The sequence below is a fragment of the Pelophylax lessonae genome (assembly GCF_965119305.1).
Source record: "Pelophylax lessonae genome assembly, chromosome: 2".
Taxonomy (NCBI): Eukaryota; Metazoa; Chordata; class Amphibia; order Anura; family Ranidae; genus Pelophylax; species Pelophylax lessonae.
This window is the reverse complement of record NC_138769.1, coordinates 426,416,644-426,437,961: the sequence shown is the minus strand read 5'-3', so window position 1 is coordinate 426,437,961 and position 21,318 is coordinate 426,416,644. Positions and strand designations below refer to the sequence as shown.

General features: G+C 39.2%; 1 protein-coding gene across 2 annotated transcripts in view; it reads right to left on the bottom strand.

The window, feature by feature from the left end:
* KSR1 (kinase suppressor of ras 1) overlaps positions 1 to 21,318 on the bottom strand; it is a 276,807-nt gene that overhangs the window by 57,944 nt on the left and 197,545 nt on the right. The window contains exons 8-11 of one of the 2 annotated variants that reach the window (XM_082245310.1): positions 20,997 to 21,103; positions 20,338 to 20,506; positions 6,510 to 6,551; positions 2,947 to 3,001 (exon numbers count right to left, since the gene is read on the bottom strand). In XM_082245310.1, the coding sequence (XP_082101436.1) occupies positions 2,947 to 3,001; positions 6,510 to 6,551; positions 20,338 to 20,506; positions 20,997 to 21,103 (373 nt within the window). The remainder of the gene's footprint in view (positions 1 to 2,946; positions 3,002 to 6,509; positions 6,552 to 20,337; positions 20,507 to 20,996; positions 21,104 to 21,318) is intronic. The other variant, XM_082245309.1, reaches the window with a different exon arrangement.

Genomic DNA, 21,318 nt, shown 5'->3' with positions numbered 1-21,318 from the left:
ACTGCATCCCACTGCATTTGCTGTGAATGGGCCTTAAGGTTTCAGAAAAGTTCTTATTTATTCATACAGGTGACCGAAATCCTAAAGTGGCACATACTATATTAAAACTGTTTAATCCAGTAAACAAATATAACATGTTTGTAGATATAAAAAAAAAAACATGTATTAAATATACAGCTAAATTTATCTTATAAAAGCTTCTAATAATCTCCTATTACATCATTACTTAGACAGGTAGTGAATGTCAGAATTCTAAGGCATCCAGGCTCTACTGCACTGCACACAGAGATCAATCCAGCACTGTGGATATGCTTACATAGAGGGGAGGACAAATGATTCACATCAGCGTGTCAAATTTTTTAGCTGCTTCAAGTAGTTTACTTTGTTTATTAGAGTTATGCTTACTGTAAATTTAGCAAGCATATTAAATGAACGAAGAAATAAGTGGAATGAAATTCAAAAATTGTTGGGTTTTTACATTTAAATTTCAAATGTGTTCATATAAAAATAATTTAGGAAATACTTTTACGTAAAGGGGTTTTGGTCTTTCTATATTTGGAAAAGGGCTTTGCTTCTGTTGATTGGACCTATATGCAAGCGGTACTTCAAAAGAGGGTTTTGGGCTGATTTTCTGATTTCTAAAATGGAGTGATCTTCTGTACAACAGTCGGGTAGCTGCCATAAAAACTGGAGGGGCCTTGTCTCAAATCTTCCCAGTGTCTAAGGACACCAGACAAGGCTGTGTCAGGTTTCTATGTTGGTGAGCCCTTGTAGAATAACTCGTGGTTCCCCAGGCTGGCTAGTCTAAGCCCCAGCCTGCTTCTTCACCAGGGCCCCTGATGGTGGTCATGGGCTTGCAGCAAGCTGGAACAAGCTGGAATGCCTAGAAATTTTTTTTGTCACTTTCTGGGAAAATTAACCTTATCAAGATATTACCGCTTTTCCCATATGTCCTTTAAAATTTTCCTGTGTGGATCCCTAAAGCCACCTTTATGCAAATAGATAAGGCTGGCCATAGTTGATACAAATTTATTTCCTTCCAGCACTGATAGAAGGAAAGAAAATCACTCGATTCCTCCATTAACACAGTCAGTGTTGGTGGAGGAATGCCTCCCACTGCGCTTTTGTACTCTGCCAATGGGGGGCAAGGGGAGCATTCCCAGCTGGCAGAAAACAATGGTTACTGGATCAATGGATCAACTCGGGTACAATCAGCATGCCCATACATGGATTGAAATTTGGCCAGTCCCTATTGAACCAGCCGAATTTCAATCCATGTAGGGCAGACTTAGGTTTACTTTGTACTTTTTTGTTAGCAGGGAGGTGTACCTAGGATCTGCTTGGCTTGGAAAGAGGGGGGGAGGGGACTTCTCCACTAGATGATGATGCAATATCTCTAGAAGCAGAGATCGTTGGATGCTATGAGGCTTTGACCAACTCAGTTTACAGAGGTTTGAAGCCTCTGCAATCAAAAATCTGCTCCATGAAATCCATTATTGGAGCTTGAAGAAATATTTCTGGGTTAGATCCAAGTAGCCCTACCTTTTATTTATTATTTTTTTTACAAGTTGGGCCCTGCTTCTACATCTCCAAAAATGCCACTATGGAAGAATCCATGCTTGCCCTAAATTTTGAACCTGGGAAGATCCGGAAGTATGTAAACATAAAGAAAACAAACACCTAGTTCTAGGAATATTAGGTACAACTGATAATGAAATAGAGCTCTTTGAGATGGGTGGTCGAGGAACAATAAATACAGGCTGCTGACTCACAGTGAAATAACATCCACATGGGACCATTCACATGTCATTACTGAAATGCTTTGCTTCGTGTCTGCTGCATTTTTACTTTGGGCTGCAGTGTTTTACCAGTGGCACCGCTTGGCAAATTTGCCTATTCAATGGGGTCATGCTGCAATTGCGTGCAATGCATGCAATTGCAGTGTGGAATTATAGAGTTAAAACAGGTTGTGAGGAGGCAAAAAAACAGCTCCTCACTGCTGGTCAAATGCACTCTAAAAAACTCTGTGATTGGAAGCAGAGAGCCCGATACTGGTACAGTGGGATTTCTGCAAATCCTGACCTGCATTGAAGAACATGTGCAGGGCTTCTTGGCTTTGCAGCATGCAGACACTAACACAGGAAGTACTTTCCAGGTAGCAGAGTGACGGGAGAGCATTGGGACATCTCTAAGGCAATTCTCTCTCATCAGAGCAGAGCCTCCCGATCACCTCCTCAGGCTCTCCCCTTACAGTTCCTGCAGGTCTGCACATGGACATGCAGCTGTTTCCAGAAACAAGAAGGCTCTTACAGACCTGTGGGTCATCATGGGTAAAAAAGGTTCCAAACTTAGAAGATGATGATTGGGGGGAACTGTGCAAAGCCCCTATATGAGGCTGCTTTCCGATAGGGATCACCTGTTCACTACAAAGTCCTACAAAGAGGATACCTGATTATAGCGCATCGCACCAGAGCCCTGTGCATCTTTGGCTCTGTTTCAGGTCCAAATTCAGGCAAACATTCAGGCCCGATTCGTCCCTGAAATGGTAAAACCCCAGTGGAGGTTCTCACGATTAGCTGCAAGAGTCAGCCCCATTGAAACCAAAAGGAGACTGCTGCCTTCTGAAGCTAATCGTGCCCACTCACATGTGATCGCTGCATGAGCTATTAAATGCAAGTTGCAATTAGCTGTGAGAGCCAGCGGCCTCCCATTCCTTTCAATGGCCTCTCCCAGCTAATCGTGGGAACGCTCACTGAGGTCATGCATGCATTTGCAAGCATGACTGCACCCAAATGCTCAGATCCAATCTGAAGCACAGCTGGAAGGATGACTCAAGCAATGTGTGTTAACACTTTAATATATTAATTTTCAAAAATAAAAATTTTCAGTGCCAGTAAATTAAACCTCAATATTTTAACATTAAAAACAAAGTTTTAGTTTCATTACCTTAAATTTTCAGGAGGCTCAGGTGGTTGTGTTATTAGGGGTGGATTCAGTATTTCTAGGAATGAGAGAAAATAAAATATTTAAGATGCAAAATCACCTCTGGTTGGAACACAAGACTTCTTGATAAAAAGTATGCATGTGTAATAGAGACGGAGGCCAGTCTTTTTCAATATTAAACAATGTAGAACCACTCAATACCTAGTGCAATAACTCTTCTGTTTGGACTGCCTGTATCCACTGAGCACTAGACATTATAGGTGCTTGTTTGAATAAGGCCACACATAAATATCCAGTACACACGAGAGCACACCAACATGCACATGAAAGGTTTATCCACTGTAGTCTGTTGAAAACCATTTAGTTATGTATATACATACAGCCAAGCATCAAACAATTCCAAAATCCCCCAATGCAACAAGGCATTGCCAAACATTTTTATTAAGGCGCAAGGTTGAAATGATTTCAACCTACTAATAAAAACTAGAGGGCTGAAAATGTAGCAAATTGTTCCCCTTAATAAAATGACACTAAACTCTGTTTGGGGAAAAAAAAAAAAAACTATTGCAGTATGTAGTTTTAACTCAGAAAAGTATCTTAATGCTCCTAGCCTTCTCCAAATTCCTTTTTCTTTTTTTCATTTTTGCTGCTGTGATCTGAATTCGTGGTACAGAGCCACGTTCTCTCTCTATGGTCTCATTGTATGTAGGAGCATATCCCACATCTCATGTATGCTCCCAATATGGACTGGGGACTATAAAGTAAGGGACTTGTAGTGTTCATAAAGCAGTGCACAACCAATGTGCACTGATTGTTCTAAACAAACTAAAGTTAGGGGTAAAAATAGAGGCTCCATCGCCCACAGACCACATAACAAGGAGGCAGAAAAACATGGATAATTTTTGGAGAATAAAGATATCGTTTAGTGTTACTTTAATAGCCTACAACATACATTTTTTCCTAAAAACCTTAAAAGAGCTTTTTTCTTTACAGCCAAGACCAAAACAAACTTATGGCGCTTTTCCACTGCATGGAACCGAACGGTTCGGCTCGCTTTTGTGCTTTTCCACTGCTGGTACCGCATGGTATAGTGTAGGAACGGTTCGGTACGGTACGGCGGCGCTTTTCCACTGCATGGAACCGAACAGTACGGCTCTCAAAAACAGTACCTACTCGATTGTGGTTCCAACAGGTACCATATCCCACAATCCTTTGCATGCAGTCACTACTAGCCACTGATTGGTCAGAGAATCCCACCCACCCCGTTGTTATCCCACCCACTTAACTTTAGTACTACTTTAGTGGAAAAGCAAACCATACCGTACCATACCGAACTGTTCCAACACCGTACCATGTGGTACCAGCAGTGGAAAAGCAAACCGGGCCAAGCAGGGCCGAGTAGAGCCGAGCTGGTACTTGCAGTGGAAAAGTGCCATTAGGAATGGGTGAGGGACATAGAATCACATCTAATGCCGATTAGGCTCTGGTTTTTGTTTAGTCACTTTCATATTCAGCTTTTGCACCAACTCACCCTTTTGATTATTTCAATAAAGCACCTTTTTGTGTTAAAAAAAAAAAGAGATGGGAAGGCCTGGAAAAATTGGGAAACATTTTTTTTTTTTTGTTTTTTTTAAGCATTTTTCAGTTTTTTTCCGGGAAAAAAAGTGTGGAATGTTCTTTTACAATGACAAGTATTATATCTATGACATGGTATTCAAACTATACAACATGAAGACTCTAATTAAAGATTTCTGAGACTTTTATGTAAAGTCTTAAAATGATTGCACGTTCTTTCAGCTGAAGACAAGCAGATCCTGGAATACAGTTCAAGTAACACTGTACTTCTCAATGCAGTTCTCAAACAAAAGAATATGCATTTCTGCCCCCAGGGGGCACTGCAGGAGAAAGGCTCCAGTTTAGTTTGCTTGTGGGCTCCATCTTGTACCTCCTACTATAGTTGGGTAATTGTTGGTATAGAGTAGAAAGTAGATGATAGTTTCTGTCCCCTCAGGCCTTAATGGACAGGTAAGAGGATACATTTGTCTGACAAATCAGTTCATCTTTATCAACTCTAAATGATTCTTATTAATGTTCTCCACCATCACAGCATAAGGTTTACCTATATAGTTAGTAAATAGTTTTTTTTTTTCCTCCTCTCAGTAAAATGAGCAATATATGCTTCTAGATCAGCATGGTCAATAACTGAAAAAGCATATTGACAGAAAGCTTTGATATTATCATGATGAAAGGAAAGGGGGGGGGGGGTATCTACTCTCATGTATAGCTAAAGTGTTCTTAACATATACAGTCCTTGTTATTCTATTTCTAATAAAAAAATACAATTTTACTTCTTTATACACTGCATTACACATTCCCAGTGCAACAAAATGACTTTCAATTCATAAAACTACTCCACACTAATTTTTTTTCAATGTTTCCAAAATTTCCATTTTTTTCAGAAAAAAAAAACATTTCTTTTTGCATGACTTCCGAATTTTTACATCTCTACACCAGGCTGGTCAGATTTACAAAGGAAAGAAGCCTTTTAGCGCCGGTTCACACTACCGCGACGCTACTTCCCGGGGCGACCTCCGATATCGCGGTGCGAGCAGCGCGCCGCGACCTCGGAGCGGCCGCCACGGACTTCATAACATTGAAGTCTATGGCGGTCGCCTCCTGGTCGCCCCAAAGAAGCTCCGGACCCTTTTTCTAGGTCGGAGCGACTTGTGTCGCTCCTATTAGAACGGGTCCGCAGCTTCCCTATGGGAGGCGACCTGCGGCGACCTGTGAGGCGACCAGGTCGCCTCACAGGTCGCCCTAGTGTGAACCGAGGCTTAAGCTCACCAATATCCATCTATCTATTTATCCATCTATCTATATATAAACACTAAAAGAGAACAAACCACAGACTGGCGGCACACACGAAGGCAGCTAGAAATTCTTTGTTTAACAATATTATGAGCAGTGACAGCTATTGTAGTCCACTTGATATTCCATCATGCTAATATGCAATGCAAACCTAAAACTACAACCAACTGAAAGTTCCAAGCAGTAAACAGAAAGAGAAGACGAAAGAAAACACTCTGCATGCAATAAAAGCTGATATAATGCAAAAAAGGTAGACCTCGATCTGCAAGAGCAGTAATATAACAATATCTGCAAGAACAGTATTATAACCATATTCTGTAATTTAAAGTCTGGCTAAAATAAGATGCCCTCCAGCTGTGTATATGTAGCTTTTGAATCCAACAGTGAATATTTAAAGCCCCTAAAGCACCAGGTGTAGAAGTGGCTACACACATCAATCACATCAAAAGCAGCCCTATTTGATGCACATCAAAAGGGAAGACCACAACTCTATGAACATAAGCCTTTGATGCCACGTCAAACCATCATTCTATTTTTATAGTTGCTCCGATGAGAAACCTGGATAGGTCACAAAATTGATCACGGTAAATGTGAGATCCCAGCTTGTTATCGTCCCGTAGAGACCCGTAGAACACGTCAGAAGAAAAGAGAAGGAGAAGACACAGGGTCAGTTAGTAGGATTAAAGCAGTGAACTCACCTGGGAAGATAAACTGTTGTCTATGCTGAATGTAGTAGGCAGCTTTTAATAAAAGATGACAGCAACCACCCAGGCAGAATGAGAAAAACAAGCAGTTAGAGAGTATCAAGAGACCTGTCAGAGACTGCACCACATGCACTTAGCCAATATAGTCTGCATGCTGACTGACTGAACACAGCTCTTGTCAATAAAAGTGTTCCTCGGCTCAGTCTACAGGGACGTTTCCCCAGGTGAATACAGACAAACGTTAATAGGATTTTTACCAGCCATTACACATTAGCAATGCTTTCAGAAACAGATTTATGCAAGCAACTTTCACTTACATTTTACATGTTAATTAAATGTATCTCAACAACATGGCTCCGCTGCCATTAACTTCATTTTAAGATCCTTATTTGGGTTTTATGATTGGAACAATGCATAACAAAACTGACAGACACGCAAACAGTCATTTCAGTCATCAAATATGCTCCAGCTTTTATATGCACTCCTACACCTACAGTACTGTATGTATATATATATATATATATATATATATATATATATATATATATATATATATATATATATATATACAGGGCTTGACAAATTTGCCTGAAATCTAGGAGCCAGCTAAAAAAGTTAGGAGCCAGTTTTTTTTTTTAAACTAACAACCAAGCTTTATTTAATAAAACGGATACTAAATTTACACATAAATACGACTAGAACCCCACTCTCCTCTATAGCGCAATTGGATGGAAACAGACTGTCTGTCTTTTTCCATCTGATGCCATCTGATCCGATCCTCCGATTACCGCTCCATAGAGGAGAATGAGGGGTCCAATCAGGTCTGTCTGAAAAACTGACAGGCGGACCTGATCAGACAGCCCGTGTGAAAGGGGCCTTCGGCTGTATATATAATATAAACATTCTTTTTTTTTTCAATTCTTATTAAAAAAAAATGATATATATATATATATATATATATATATATATATATATATCATTTTTTTTTTATAAGAATTGAAAAAAAAAAAAGAATTTTTTTTTTTTTTTTTTTAATAATTAAAAAAAAGAAAAAATGTATTATTATTTATTTATTTTTTAATTTAAAAAATAAATTAATAATAATAACCACACTCCCTGTCCACTTACCTTTAAGCAAAGGTAACTGGACAGAGAGATGAAGCCTGCAAAAACTTCCCATCTCCTTCCAAAGAGCAGATGAGAAGGAAGGCATTGAGAACATGCATTACTCCCGGCCACCACAAGAGGGCGCCAGTTCCCCTAGCCTCTCATCTAACAGAAGAAGGCCGAAAAGCCGGGGCCTCAATTTATGGACGGCGTGGAAGTCCGTGCACTCGGGAAAGAAGGTGGGGGCGCAAAAGGGACAGGACAGCTCCTGCAGGGCCCCCCAGGCGCCAGGTCGCTAATTCTAGTCGCAAATGCGACCTGGCGCCCGGGGTTTGTCGAGGCCTGTATATATATATATATATATATATATACACATATACATACATACATACACACACAATTATCTTTTTAATTTCCATAAATAAATTCTGTATAAAAATAAATTATGAATAAGTAACGAAGAATCAATGTTTAAAATTCTCAAATAATAAAAAAAATACCTTAAACGGTGTGAAATGCAAATAGGATATGTATCATGAAAAACAAAAAATAACCATAAGAAAAAAAAAAAAAAAAAAATATATATATATATATATATATATATATATATATATATATATATATATATATATATATATATATATATATATATATATATATATATATATATATATCCTATTATAACGTAAGAATGTAAGATGTATGTATAAAGAACTGTTCAAACATTGCTTTATCTATGGATCTTAGGAGCAAAAGCAGATATTCTTGTCAAACACATTTTTCATGTTCAGTTTGGCAGCGTCTAATATCTTTTTGTTCCCCAAGTTCACTGGAAGGGGGAAAGGATGACTTGCCTTTTAGTATGTTGTAGAACAAGTGTAATAAAACTTGTGGATACATGCATTGGTCACTTGTATCATCACACATTCATAAAATATTACTTAGAGTACTATGCACATAACAGCCATGTCCTAAGTAATATTTATTTTATTTACTGCAGGTAATTAAATAGTGCAACAATTTACGCAGCGCTGTACATATATATTGTATATTTACTGCAGTCCCTGTCCTTCTAATCTAATCCCCAACTCAAAAATCGACCAGTTTTTAACCTTTTACAACTCTTGCCATTTTGGCTGGATGTAAAAGCAACACCTGACAAAATCGGCCACACTGGAGGGAAAAAAATCCTCCCCAAATCCCCAAGCAGCCATATAAATTATTTGACCCATCTTTGAAACCTCTCCAAAACATTCTATGTGAATTTTACAACGTGGCCTTACAGTTCATTTATGCAGAGGTAATGATATTAGCATTGCTTATTTTATCTCATGCTTAGTACATACCAAGATTTTGTTTGCTGTTGCAGCTGCCACTTGGCACTGCTAAGCTTATTGTTAGCCAGAACTTTCAGTCTATATTTCATAAACCCATGCGGATTTCTCTTCCTGTATTACACTGGTAATGTTGAATAGGCAGAATATGGTTTATTCCTGTTTACCAAGTTTTATTTTAGAGGTCCAGTATATACTGACTTCAGTATTATTTACTTCAGGATTCCTTGAAACTGTTGTACGTTAAAGAGAATTTAACATTTTCTATTTGAATTCAGCATCTGTAGTTAACAGTACATCTTTCCAGTCTACAGAAACGAGTGCTTCATAGTTATTTAAACTTTTAATTCCTGCATTTAAGAGCCGGTTCACACTAATCCGACTTGTCAGGCGACTTGGTCGCCTAACAAGTAGCTCCCAATGCTGTGCAATGCAACCGTTCTAATCAGAGCGACTCAAGTCGCTCCGACTTAGAAAAAGGTTCCTGCACTATTTTTTGGCAAAGTCGGAGCGACTTGCATTGACTTCTATTATGAGAAGTCGTTTGCAATCCGCGCTGCACGGGTGACTTCAAAGTCGCCTGAAGTCTGGGCGACTGAGTCGGATTAGTGTGAATTGACTAATAGTGTAGGCCCTTTATGGAATTTCAAGATTATAGTTGTTGTTGCCCAGATGATTTTGAACATGCACATCTGACATGGTATCAGATTTATTAGAAATGACTATATTCAGTAGAGCTTCCCTATCAGGTGTTTTTGAGCTGTGACATGTGTAAAAAAATTGTCCTTGTGTAAATAAAAATTCTATGTTCTTTACTAGAAATGCATGTTCCATTTGATGTCTGGATAGTTGCAATTGGCTATATTAAGGAAGGAGGGCATTTCGGATTGCTGCCTTTTCTATTTGTAACATAATAAAACTAATATTTATTAAAATAATCACTACCTATAATTTTTTACAGACCCCCCCCTAATTTGCTTTCCTGGGATGGGGCAAGTTAACATTCCAAAGATCATTATGTGAGGATCCTTCACATTTAAACCCAAGAACAAAAATGTTCTTCTCATGTAGTAAGTGCATTTTTTTTCAGATTTTTTATACCTGCCAGGAATACACTTTCTGTCCTGAGGTGACAGTGCTCACAGATGAGTAGTGTTTACATCCTAGGACAGAAGTGTGTTGGATAACAAAGGAAAGCACACAGGACAACCACGTTTCTGGCAGGACTGGGACAGATAGACTAAGCTTTATCAAAACTTTGAAAATAAAAAAATATTTTTTTTTTATCTTCCTCCTCTGCAAGTCCGGTGTTAGCCCCTAAACTAGTTTTGGATTTATATGAATTTCTTTGTGCGGTATTTACTTCAAAACAAAGTTCAATGGCTACCCTTGGAACAGTTTCTGGCAGGATTACAATTTTCTTTTTTTTTTTTTATTGTAAAATTCTGATTGTACAATCAGATTGTATGTATAGTGTAAGGCCAGCTTTCGGGATTTTGTGTTCTACATCTTAATAGTGCAACAAATACTGCTGAGTGGTTTAGAACCTTTGGTTATTGGCTAGGCTATTTGCATATGCCACCCATTAAAAGATTTTGGTTTTGCACACGAGAGCATAGAGGGAACATGCCAATACAGAAAAATGGAAATGCTACTGCGGACTTGATTAAAACATACAGCTCCAGGGATTTCCTTGCTTTAACGGTGACTAAACAAGCATGTGGAGGAACATGGTGATGGATTCCCATAACCATAAGAGTAGTCAGTGGGGTCACTAAACAAGGTGATTTTATTTTTTAAAAATAATGTTTACTGAAGACATAAAAACTAAAGGCCCAGGACAAAAAGAATTTAAAGGGGTATATAGGTATTTTGGAAATCTCTTGTGAATGGTGTGGTGTGACTACAGTTAAAGCAAAAATAATCAAGTCTATTTAAAAAAAATAAAATAAAAACACGGGAAATATACCTTATATTATTTAGCAGTGGTGGCAGTTTATATCTGGAACTGCCTGACAATTTCAATGAAGCACAGGCCTATGGGATAACATTCTTGCCTCCCAATACTAATATTTTGGTTTCGCATGGGGTGTATGCTGTCAAGTGTTGGCGTGTCTTGCTTTGCATGTTCCAGTTTCCTCCCACAATCTAGTAGACATACTGGAGGCTTGGAATAGGCACACAGTAGAGAAACTGTCATATTTACTTGACTGTGCCGACATGGCCCTATCAGACACCAACTGCCTGCAAGTGTTTTCCTTCCTTGGAAAGTGACAGGCAGCTGCACAAATTTTATCAGCTGCAATATTTCTTTGGTTTACGACAGGACCATTAAGATTGCAGCTAGGCCACCCATGGATATCCACCAAACCCTAGGCTCCTGCATAAGTTTGTCTTGTGGGTGCTCCAGATATTACTGGAGGTTACAATTAACCTGTCAGGAAGCAGTCATTGCTGAACTGTTTTGAAGGGATGTATACCCAGGGCTGATATCCTTACCCTGGCTTTAATACTTGTGGAGTCTTATGCCTCGTACACACGCAACGATTATCGGCCGACCGATCGTCCGAATTTTGACCAGAGTGGTGTTTTGTTGGTTGGAATGTGCCTAGACTGCACACGAATTTTCTCGGCCAACAAAAATCTACTTCAGAAGTGATGTCATATGCTGGTTTACTTTCCGTGTGTTTTATCTTCTCTGAGCATGCCCAGTCTTGCTCATCAGATTTTTGTCTGCCGAAATCTGTACTGACTGACGGAAAATCGGCCGTTGTGTTGACGGCCAACAAAAATGTTATAGCCTGCAAACCAGATTTTTTTCGGCCGAAAAGTCGGAGTCGGTTGTCGGATGCATCATACTAACAAGCCGAAAATTCACGGCCAATTACACCTGACATGCCAATGCCTATTCTGGGTCAGTACATTGCCAAATAGTAAATCAAAGATAAAGGAAGACCTTCCTGGAGCAGGCACCTTCAAAGCAGGTCACTGACGGCAGGTTCCATATTTCTGCCCTCCCAAACTGCCCATACTGTGCTATATGCGTTTGAACATGGAAGTAGCGCCAGACTGGAAGCTCCTTTGGAAACAGGGGAGATGCAAAAGTTCAGTGTACTGTATGTAGTGTATGTGTAAATAAACACTAAATCACTTGGTGCTATATTAAAAAAATTAAAAAAAGTAAAATTGTTTGTTAATGGGTTAAAGTAATATTTGAGATAAAACAGAAATATGAGAAAATACACCAATCAGCATAACATTTCAACCACCCACCATAACCCATTGAGGCATGAACTCCACTAGACTTCTGAAGGTATGCTGTGGTATCTGGCACAGAGCCGTCACCAGTAGATTCTTTAAGTCCTGTAAGTTGTGAGGTGGGGCCTCCATGAATCGGACTTGTTTTTCCAACTCATCTGGTCTGTATAATTTGGAGACCAAGCTAACACCTCAAACTCATTGTTTTTTTTTCCCCTCACTCCATTCATGAATTCATCTGACCAGGCCAACTTCTTCCATTGCTCCATGGGCCAGTACTGATGCGGATGTACCCATTGCTAGCATTTTTGGCTGTGGACATGGGTCAGCATGGGTACCCTGACTGGTCGGCACCTACATAGCCCCGTACACAACAAACTGTGATGCCCTGTGTGTTCTGACACCTTTCTATTGGAACCAGCATTACCTTTTTTAACTCTTCTATTGGAGTTGACTACATTTCGCTTCCCATGTGCATCACGAAGGCCACTAGTGTCCCTGTCTCCGGTTCACTGCTTTTCCTTCATCGAATCACTTTTGGTAGGTCCTGACCATTGCAGGCCAGGAACATCCCACAAAAGCTGCAGTTTTGGAGTTGCTCTGACCTAGTTGTCCAGCCATTACAATTTGACGTATGTTAGAGTTGCTGAAATCCTTATGCTTGTCCATTTTTTCTGTTTTAAACACATCAACTTCAGGGACAACATGTTCAATTGCTGCCCAATATATCCACCCCCATTTCAGATGCCATTATAACGAGATTATCAATGTAATTCACTTAATCAGCCAGTGGTCATAATGTTATTACTGATCAGAGTATATTACAGATATAAAGAATAAGTCATTATATAGTATTATAGTATTGTTAAGCCTAGCTGTGATAATCAGTCAGTCTTTAAAAGTAATGTGAATGAAAGCGACAATAAAACTTGACTTTTTTAAATGAAAAAAAAAAACATGTTATACTTACCTGCCCTGTGGAATGCTTTTGCACAGAACAGGCCGATCCGCTTCTTCTGGTGTCCCATGTTGACTCTCCCGACTCGGCAAGTTCCCCCAAGCCGCTTTGCATGGGGGGCACCATTGTTTGCTTGCTCCTGAGCCACCCTGTCCGCATGTATTGACACAGAGTGGGTGGCTCAGCCCTGCCTCTACTCGCTCGGAAAAGCATTTCATTGACAGCAGAAGGAACCAATGGCATCCACTGCTCTCAAACTGCCCAGGAAGGAATGAGACAGTGGTGAGAGACAATTCTCTCATGCACATCACTGGATCAAGAGGGTGGGGGGGGGGGGGGTGGTTTGAGAGGTAGAGGTAATATAGTATAGCATAAAATAAATATTCACTATTTATTTTCACATGCATATTTAAAGGGCTTCCGTTTGATGGTTTTGCTATAAATTGTATGAACACTGACTGCATAACACGCACACAGCCCATGAAAATGTATGGTAAATTATTTTCCACTTCTCAATCTGCAGAACAGTAAGGGGTGACATGAGCACAAAGGAATTTCTGTAATGTAGTGATCTAAAAAAAAAAAAAAAAAAAAATATGGCAACTCAAATGAAGGTCTTATTTTTTCCAGGCAAAAGTTGACTAAACTTTAGTGCAGCAATGCATAAGACAGACCAAGAATCTGTTTGGCTTAGGTCAGTGAATGAGTGAGGGTTCTGCACAGCTGCCAAGGGACAAAGTCAAACCGTTATAGCTTTAACTTGCTCCATTCTGCTATTTTTACTTTGGTATCTTTCTGTAATAAATATGAAGCATAAAATTAACTACTCGCCCCAGCAATGTAGTTAAAGTGCATCGCTAGCAAGAACCCTCTCTTCTTACACCCCACTAGTTGAACAAATTCTCCTCTACAATTCCAACCTTGCTACCTGTTGTCTTGATTAGTGATGATTTTGGGTTTGGTCTGAACCCGACATTGTCAGAACTGGGAAGTAAGCGGTCATTGCATTACACCATGAATATGGGTGTAACATGTTACAAAAGGTGAACTTATTTTAAGATGAACAGAAGTGTTTGTCTTTCATTCATCTGCCTAAAATAATACATTTTGACAACATTCCAATTTCCCAAGTTGGGGTTTAAAGTTTATTTTATTTCTCTTAGTCTTTCTATAGATTCATGATAGGACAAATGCTTCCTGTCCCTTGAGGACACATTTTGGATCCATACCTGCTTCGTGCACAAGTATTAAAAAAGTGTTGATCTATTAACTATAGATTCAAGCACCCCTAAAAGGCCATATCATCAGAAAATCACATTACTTTGATTCACATCTCTTCTCCATCTAATATCTTTTTTTACCTAAGACTACACTAATAATCTGCAATATACCTGCTGCTGCTATTTTCCAATACATTTGTATATGCTTGTTCTGCCTTGAGATTATTCGCTTTTTTTTAAACATTCACATGTTTGTATATGCTATAATGTTTTAAGTCCTTGGTGCACCAAAAATGGTAACGCTAAAGAATATAAAAATTAAAAACTAAAAGAGTAGAATGATAACAAAAGAAGTGAAGCACACTGGATAGTGGGGTTAATCATTTATAAATGATGAACTGAATAAAAAGAAATACACTCGCAAACAGAATGCAGAGGATGACATGGCCCTAAAAACCAATGCAATGGCTTAAGGTGAGAGGGGAAGCGGCCATGTTTCAAAGCTCTGGCCACCTCTTTATCAGAGTATTGGTGGCACCCAATCTGTCAGTGTAATTTCCCCCACTGCAAGGCATGCCCCACCCATAATCATTAAAAGGTCTTGGAACATACAAACCACGACTCCACAAAACTCTAGGTGGCGTGTATAGAGGGCAAGTAGGCCAAGAAGTGATGGTAATGGCTTCGTCCCCACCCACTCACTGTAATGGATGGTGCAGGCAGGTCTCCATCAGTTGTGTTTGTTTCACTGACACCTAAAGGCTACATCATGATGAAGAATTAGATGACCCAAGTGATAAATATGCAGTACAAGGAAGGGATCGGTGGTAAGGACACAAAACAATTAAAAAATAATTGCAGCAACCTTTTTTGTTTCTTCTCAAATTGTATTCTAAATTGTATATGAATTTTGTGACAGGTCTGCTTTAAAGCAGATCTCCAGAAAAAAAATCATTCTCAAAACCTACACTGTCCCACCTTACCACATTCACATGCCAAGCTAAACAACTACCCCAAACAGCCAAAATTGTATCTCCTCCACCAATCTCCTGATTGAACAATGAAGGATCAACAGCACACTGATGAGTTCTTTCCACTGGTCTCCCTTCCTGTAAATGTGTAACATTACCAGCACCGTTGAAAGGAAAGATTGGCTGTGTGAGTCAGAGGACTAAAGCCCCGTACACACGCAACGATTATCGGCCGACCGATCATCCATCTTTTGTCCAGAGTTGTGTTTTGTTGGTTGGAATGTGCCTAGACTGCACACGTATTTTCTCGCCCAACAAAATTCTACTTCAGAAGTGATGTCATGTGTTGGGTTGCTTCCTTTGTGTTCTTTCTTCACTGAGCATGCCCAGACTTGCTCATCAGATTTTTCCCTGTCGAAATCTGTACTGACTGCACGAAAATCGGCCGTTGTGTTGACGGCCAACAAAAATTTTATAGTTTGCACACCAGATTTTTTTCGGAGTCGGTTGTCGGAAGCATCATACTAACAAGCCGAAAATCGACAGATCGGACGTTGGCCGAAAATTCCCTGCCAATTTTCGACGCGTGTGTACGGGGCTTAAGTCTCCTTCTCCAAGTCTGTGTCCAGCTGTTCAAGAGATTACAGGAAGCTGATATAAAGATTGATTTAGGGTGTTCTTGGGTTTGTATAGAAATATGTTTCATTTAATACAGAACATGTCTGTTCTTCACAGGTAAAAATACAGTTGTTTAATGAGTTTTTTGTTTGCCTGGAAATTTTCAGTTTACATTCACTTTTTTTCCAATCAACAGGAAATTATACAAAACTGTCAACCCACCTAATTAAAGTGGTTATAGACAGAGGTTTTCGGATGCGACAGTATACTCTGTCAGACTGCTGCACTATCGCACTAAGGGAAAATGTTTGAGACTTTGTTTTAGTACCTTTATAGCATCAACATACATCAATCAGCCATAACATTATGACCACCTATCATAACCCTTCGAGGCATGGGCTCCACTAGACCTCTGAAGGTATCCTTTGGTATCTGGTATCTGGTACCAAGCCGACAGTAGCAGATCTTTTAAGTTGCGGATGGGGGGGCCTCCATGCATAGGACTTGTTTTTCCAGAACATTCCATAGATGCTTCACTGTATTGAGATCTGGAGAATTTGGGGGTTGAGCCGACCCCTCAAACTCATTGTTGTGTTCCTCAAACCATTCTTGAATTAATCAGACCAGACCACTTCTTCCATTGCTCTGTGGTCCAGTACTGGTGCCCACATGCCCATTATAGGCGTTTTTGGCTGAGGATATGGGTCAGAATGGGCACTCTGACTGGTCTGCGGCTACGCAGCTCCATATGCAACAAACTGTGTTTCAGCAATTTTTTTTCTTCTTTTTTTAGCAACCTGAGGTACAGTAGTTCTTCTATTGGATTGGGCTACACGGACCAACGTTCACTCCCCATGTGTATCAATGAGCAGTGGCCGCACATGACCCCGTCATCGAGCCCCGACAACTGCGGACCAGGAACATCCCACAAGAGTTACAGTTTTAGAGTGGCTCTGACCCAGTTGTCTAGCCATTACAATTTGGCTCAAATTCTTATGCTTGCCCATTTTTTCTGCTTCCAACACATCAACTTCGGGAACACGTTTACTTGCTGCCCTAATATATCCCATCCACTTTCAATGTTATTCACTTTACCTGTCAGTGGTCAAAATGTTATAGCTGGTTGGTGTGTGTTTGCATATGCGGTTTAATGGGAAAAAAAAAAATGTATCATGTTATGATAATGAAAACGACTAAAAATCTTCCCCCACCACCACTCACAAAAAAAGTTGACTGCCCAGAATAAAATTCCCAAAGATGAAAGAGAACAGTGCTCACACAAATCAGCGATTCAACAAAACACACACACACACTCATTCATTAATTTTGCTAATCTTTGATTTCAGATTCTCAGGCTTGCAAAACAAGTTGTAAGCACAATAAAGATGGTAGCTATTGTTCATGACCACTGGGAACAAGCCATGATAAACGTTCACATATTTCTTCATACACAAATAGGGCACAAAGACAATTTTGTATACACCCGTTGTGTAATGTTATTTGACTAGTACAAGGTATGCTAGGAGTTAACACCCTATTTGGCTAAAGCTGTGTTCATATGGATTAAAGCTTACAATATATTTATTATTCATGTGGCATGCAAAATGACAGAAAGGGTTCATTATTAAAGAATAAGACATAGACAGACTGTAGCTGTATTTAGTGGAGCTGGTTAATTCTTAGCCTTGCTAATAAGGCAGTGATCTCACCTTCCGTACTGCCAGAAATCAAGAACTAATTTTCGGGACACGTGGCATAAAAGACGCAAGTTAGGCAAGCAATCCATCATAATAAATATTAATGGCAAATACAGGGTTTATATGTGTATTTAAGCCATCCTTTTGTAAAGGGAATTTCCAGAGTACAGGTATATTACCTCTGGTGACTGCTACTGTACAAAGGACTCAGATTCAACCCCATTTTACAGAAATACCTACTAGTTTGCTCACACTTCAAATTTTACATGCAGTACAACTGCAAATGAAACCCGTTTTTTTCAAATGGACCACTATGATATACTTACACATTGTCAGCAGTATATCCAAAAGGTTGTGTTTATTTTGCCAGTGCCAGGTAAAACAAAATGAAAAAAAAAAAAGGATGCCGCTTTTTTGGGTACTTTCAAAGGGATATAGGGGCTGAGTTGCAGAGATAGGTCTCTAGCAGGAAGTTAGTTTTATGTAAATATGGAAGACTACTATAATTTTAAAAATTGGGCAGAAATTTCACTGGGCACAGAAACAACTCAAGTTGAGTTCAGTCAACAAATGGATAAAAACTAGATTTTACACGTTTATGTAAAGGTATATGACGTTTTAAAGGATTCTTTGCATATGTATGCGCACATGCTGCACCGTAGGTGTGTGAGACTTTAAGTAGCATCTAGCTAGCATATAGCATTAGCTGTCAATAGACTAGCTAAACAAGCATTTTATTTTAAACCTAATCATTCATTGAAATTAAGCTTAGCAAACAGTTTTTACTCCTTTACATGCAACCAACATTATTTCCTGGGTCTTCAACAAATACCTGTAGAATATAGAAATATGTGCTCTTGTGCCATGCAATAGGAACTTGGGGGGGAGGGTGCCAAAAAAACAAAACAAAACATGCAAGGCCAAAGTCACTAAAGTCAATAGCATAATTGAAATCCTTTCTGTACCCTTACACCTTAAAGTGACCCTGTCACAACAGGGTAACTCCTGCACACGAGGCAGCCTTTGACAGAAGAGGCAATATGCTTACCTTTCCTGCAGTCCATGTGTTATGTTAGGCCCCTTTCACACTAGTGCGACTTTTCCCGCGATTTTGGACCGCAAAATCGCATGACAAGTCGTTTTCCATTATTTTCAATGAGCCCCATTCATATCAGTGTGTTTTGAAGTCGCACAGACTTCAAAGTATTTCCTGCACTACTTTGGCACGATTTTAATGCGTTTTGAGATATATAGCCCTGAGGCATTGCTCAAAATCGTGGCAAAGTCATGTCAAAATCTCGTCGCAAAATTGCGGTAAAAGCGAGTCGCATAAGTGTGAAAGGGGCCTAATATCTAGCTGCTGCAAGTAAACCACATTTCCAGGTTTGTACAATACCTGTTCCCTTGCTTCATGCTGTGGTTCCTTCCACTGGCTAATACGTTACTACAGAAATATGCCACTGTGGGGGAACCCACCTGAAGTGTTGAATACATACAGCTCTGCAGGGAGCAGCAAACCAACAGTTTTTCAACACATGGGCCTCCAGAAAGGTAATTATATGGCCTCTCTTTTTATAGGCTGCATTATGTGTAGACGACCTTGTGGGTTTTCTTCCTGTTCTTGGCCATCTTTGATATTGTTGCGTTTGTACCTTCTTCCCACTATATCATACTGACTGACAGCACAGCTTACAAACAGTAAAGTGTCTACTGCATTAAAGGAACTAACAGTTCAGACTTATTTGGATGGGAAAATACGAAGAAGTGGCCACACATTTAAATATTGAGGCATGTGGACACCATAAAAAAAAAAGAAAAAAAAAAAAGGGTTCTTCCACCTCTAATTGGTAAGCATATGTAGTATGTCTACTACATCAAAAGAACATTTTAGACTTATGTGGATTGGAAAATATTAGGTAGTGGCCACACATTTAATTATTGAGGCATGTGGACACCATAACAGCAAGTTTCTTCCATCCCTAATTGCTGAGCATAAAAAAATAAAATAAAAACAATGGGCTTATGCAAACATCTTAATATTCAAATGATCCTATATGTTTAGGCTAAATTTTGAAAAAAAAAGGGTTTAGTATCCTTTTATTTAGTATACTGTCTGAGGGAACACTAGGCACTGTAAATTAAAGGAGAGAACTACTTTGGCAAATGGTATGCATGTGAATGTAGATGAACCAAATTACAAAACAAAGTCCTTTTTTATGAATAACTTACACAACTACAAGACTCTGTTGGCACAATTGTGCTTACTTTGGAGCTGCAGGACAATGTGTGTTATTAGTACGAATTCATGTAGTTGGCATTTGGCCGCTCATCTCAGACTCATAGCTCTAATAGTTATCCTCTTTAGTATAGCTAAATAAGGGGCTAAGTATATAACTTTCATGGATAACACAAAGCATGATAAAAATGTTACATCAAATGTTCAGATTGTTGCATAAACCCAGTTGAGACTTGTTCTTTTTATTATCTATAAGCATCGTTACTTGGAGTCAGAGATATTTTAATATTTTAAAAGCGCAAAAGGTAACACACTCTGGCCTATGTAAAAACTGGAAAACAAAGTTAAAAAAATAAAAATATGCTTTAACACAGTGTAAGCATTTTTTATTTTTATTTTTGGGTTCACCATCAAATCTGTTACCTGGAAAATTGAAGCGACTGTCTTTGAGCCCCATGGGAGAAGGGTTTGGTGGTGTGATTGCACTGGGAGGATTTGAGGTCTGAAAAGGTGCTGGAGAAGAAGGTGTAGAAGAAGTAGTTGAAGATGGATTGCTGCTTGAATCCAAGTGATTTATTGCTGGAGGGTGTTCCTGCAAACCAAGGTTATGAATGTAATGAGACTTGAAGGAAAATATGAAAAAGTAAAGTAAAAGTCATTTTAAAAAATTGAGGGACAACCGTTTAGGTCAGTGACACCTAGATGGTAGATTAAAAGCAACAAGGCATTTTTTTTACCTATTTTTACCAATTCATTCATTTATGTTATTTATCATTACTGGCAATTTGACAAATTTCACTATGAACAAAAGAAATACAGCCCTTTGTAAGCTTGAAGATGCTTAACTTTGAGACTTATACAGGCCTGAGAACTTGCTCCTTACCCCCATATTACATGAGTTGAGGTCAAGTTAGTCAAGCAATCCTTCATACCCCAGAAGAACCAGCTAATTTCTTTACTCTTGTTAAATTAATGGAGCCATGTCAATGGGGTTGAAGTACAGATTTTAATGAAAATGTACAGTATAAGAGTTGCTCTGTTCCCTGCCCTACAGCCATCAACATTTTACAAGACTGCAATACCTTTTTAGTGAGAGCTTTGGGAAGAGTCCCAAATAGTGGTTCCGGCGGTCTGTCCACCTGGTTGTTAATATCTGATGGGACAGATTCCGTTCTTCTTATTTTTGGTACTGAAAATAGAAACAAAGATAACTGTTTACTGAACTGTCTTACAGCCCGAATATTATTTTTATTAAAAAAAGAGCAAGGGCATAGAAGTGTAAGGTACCCATACCAACCAACCAGAATGCATCTTACACAGGTCTGACATAAGAAACCTTCATTGCAATAGGTTAACATGGGTTACTGCTCTTAGCACTTATTCTTCTGCTGCTTTCACAGTTTA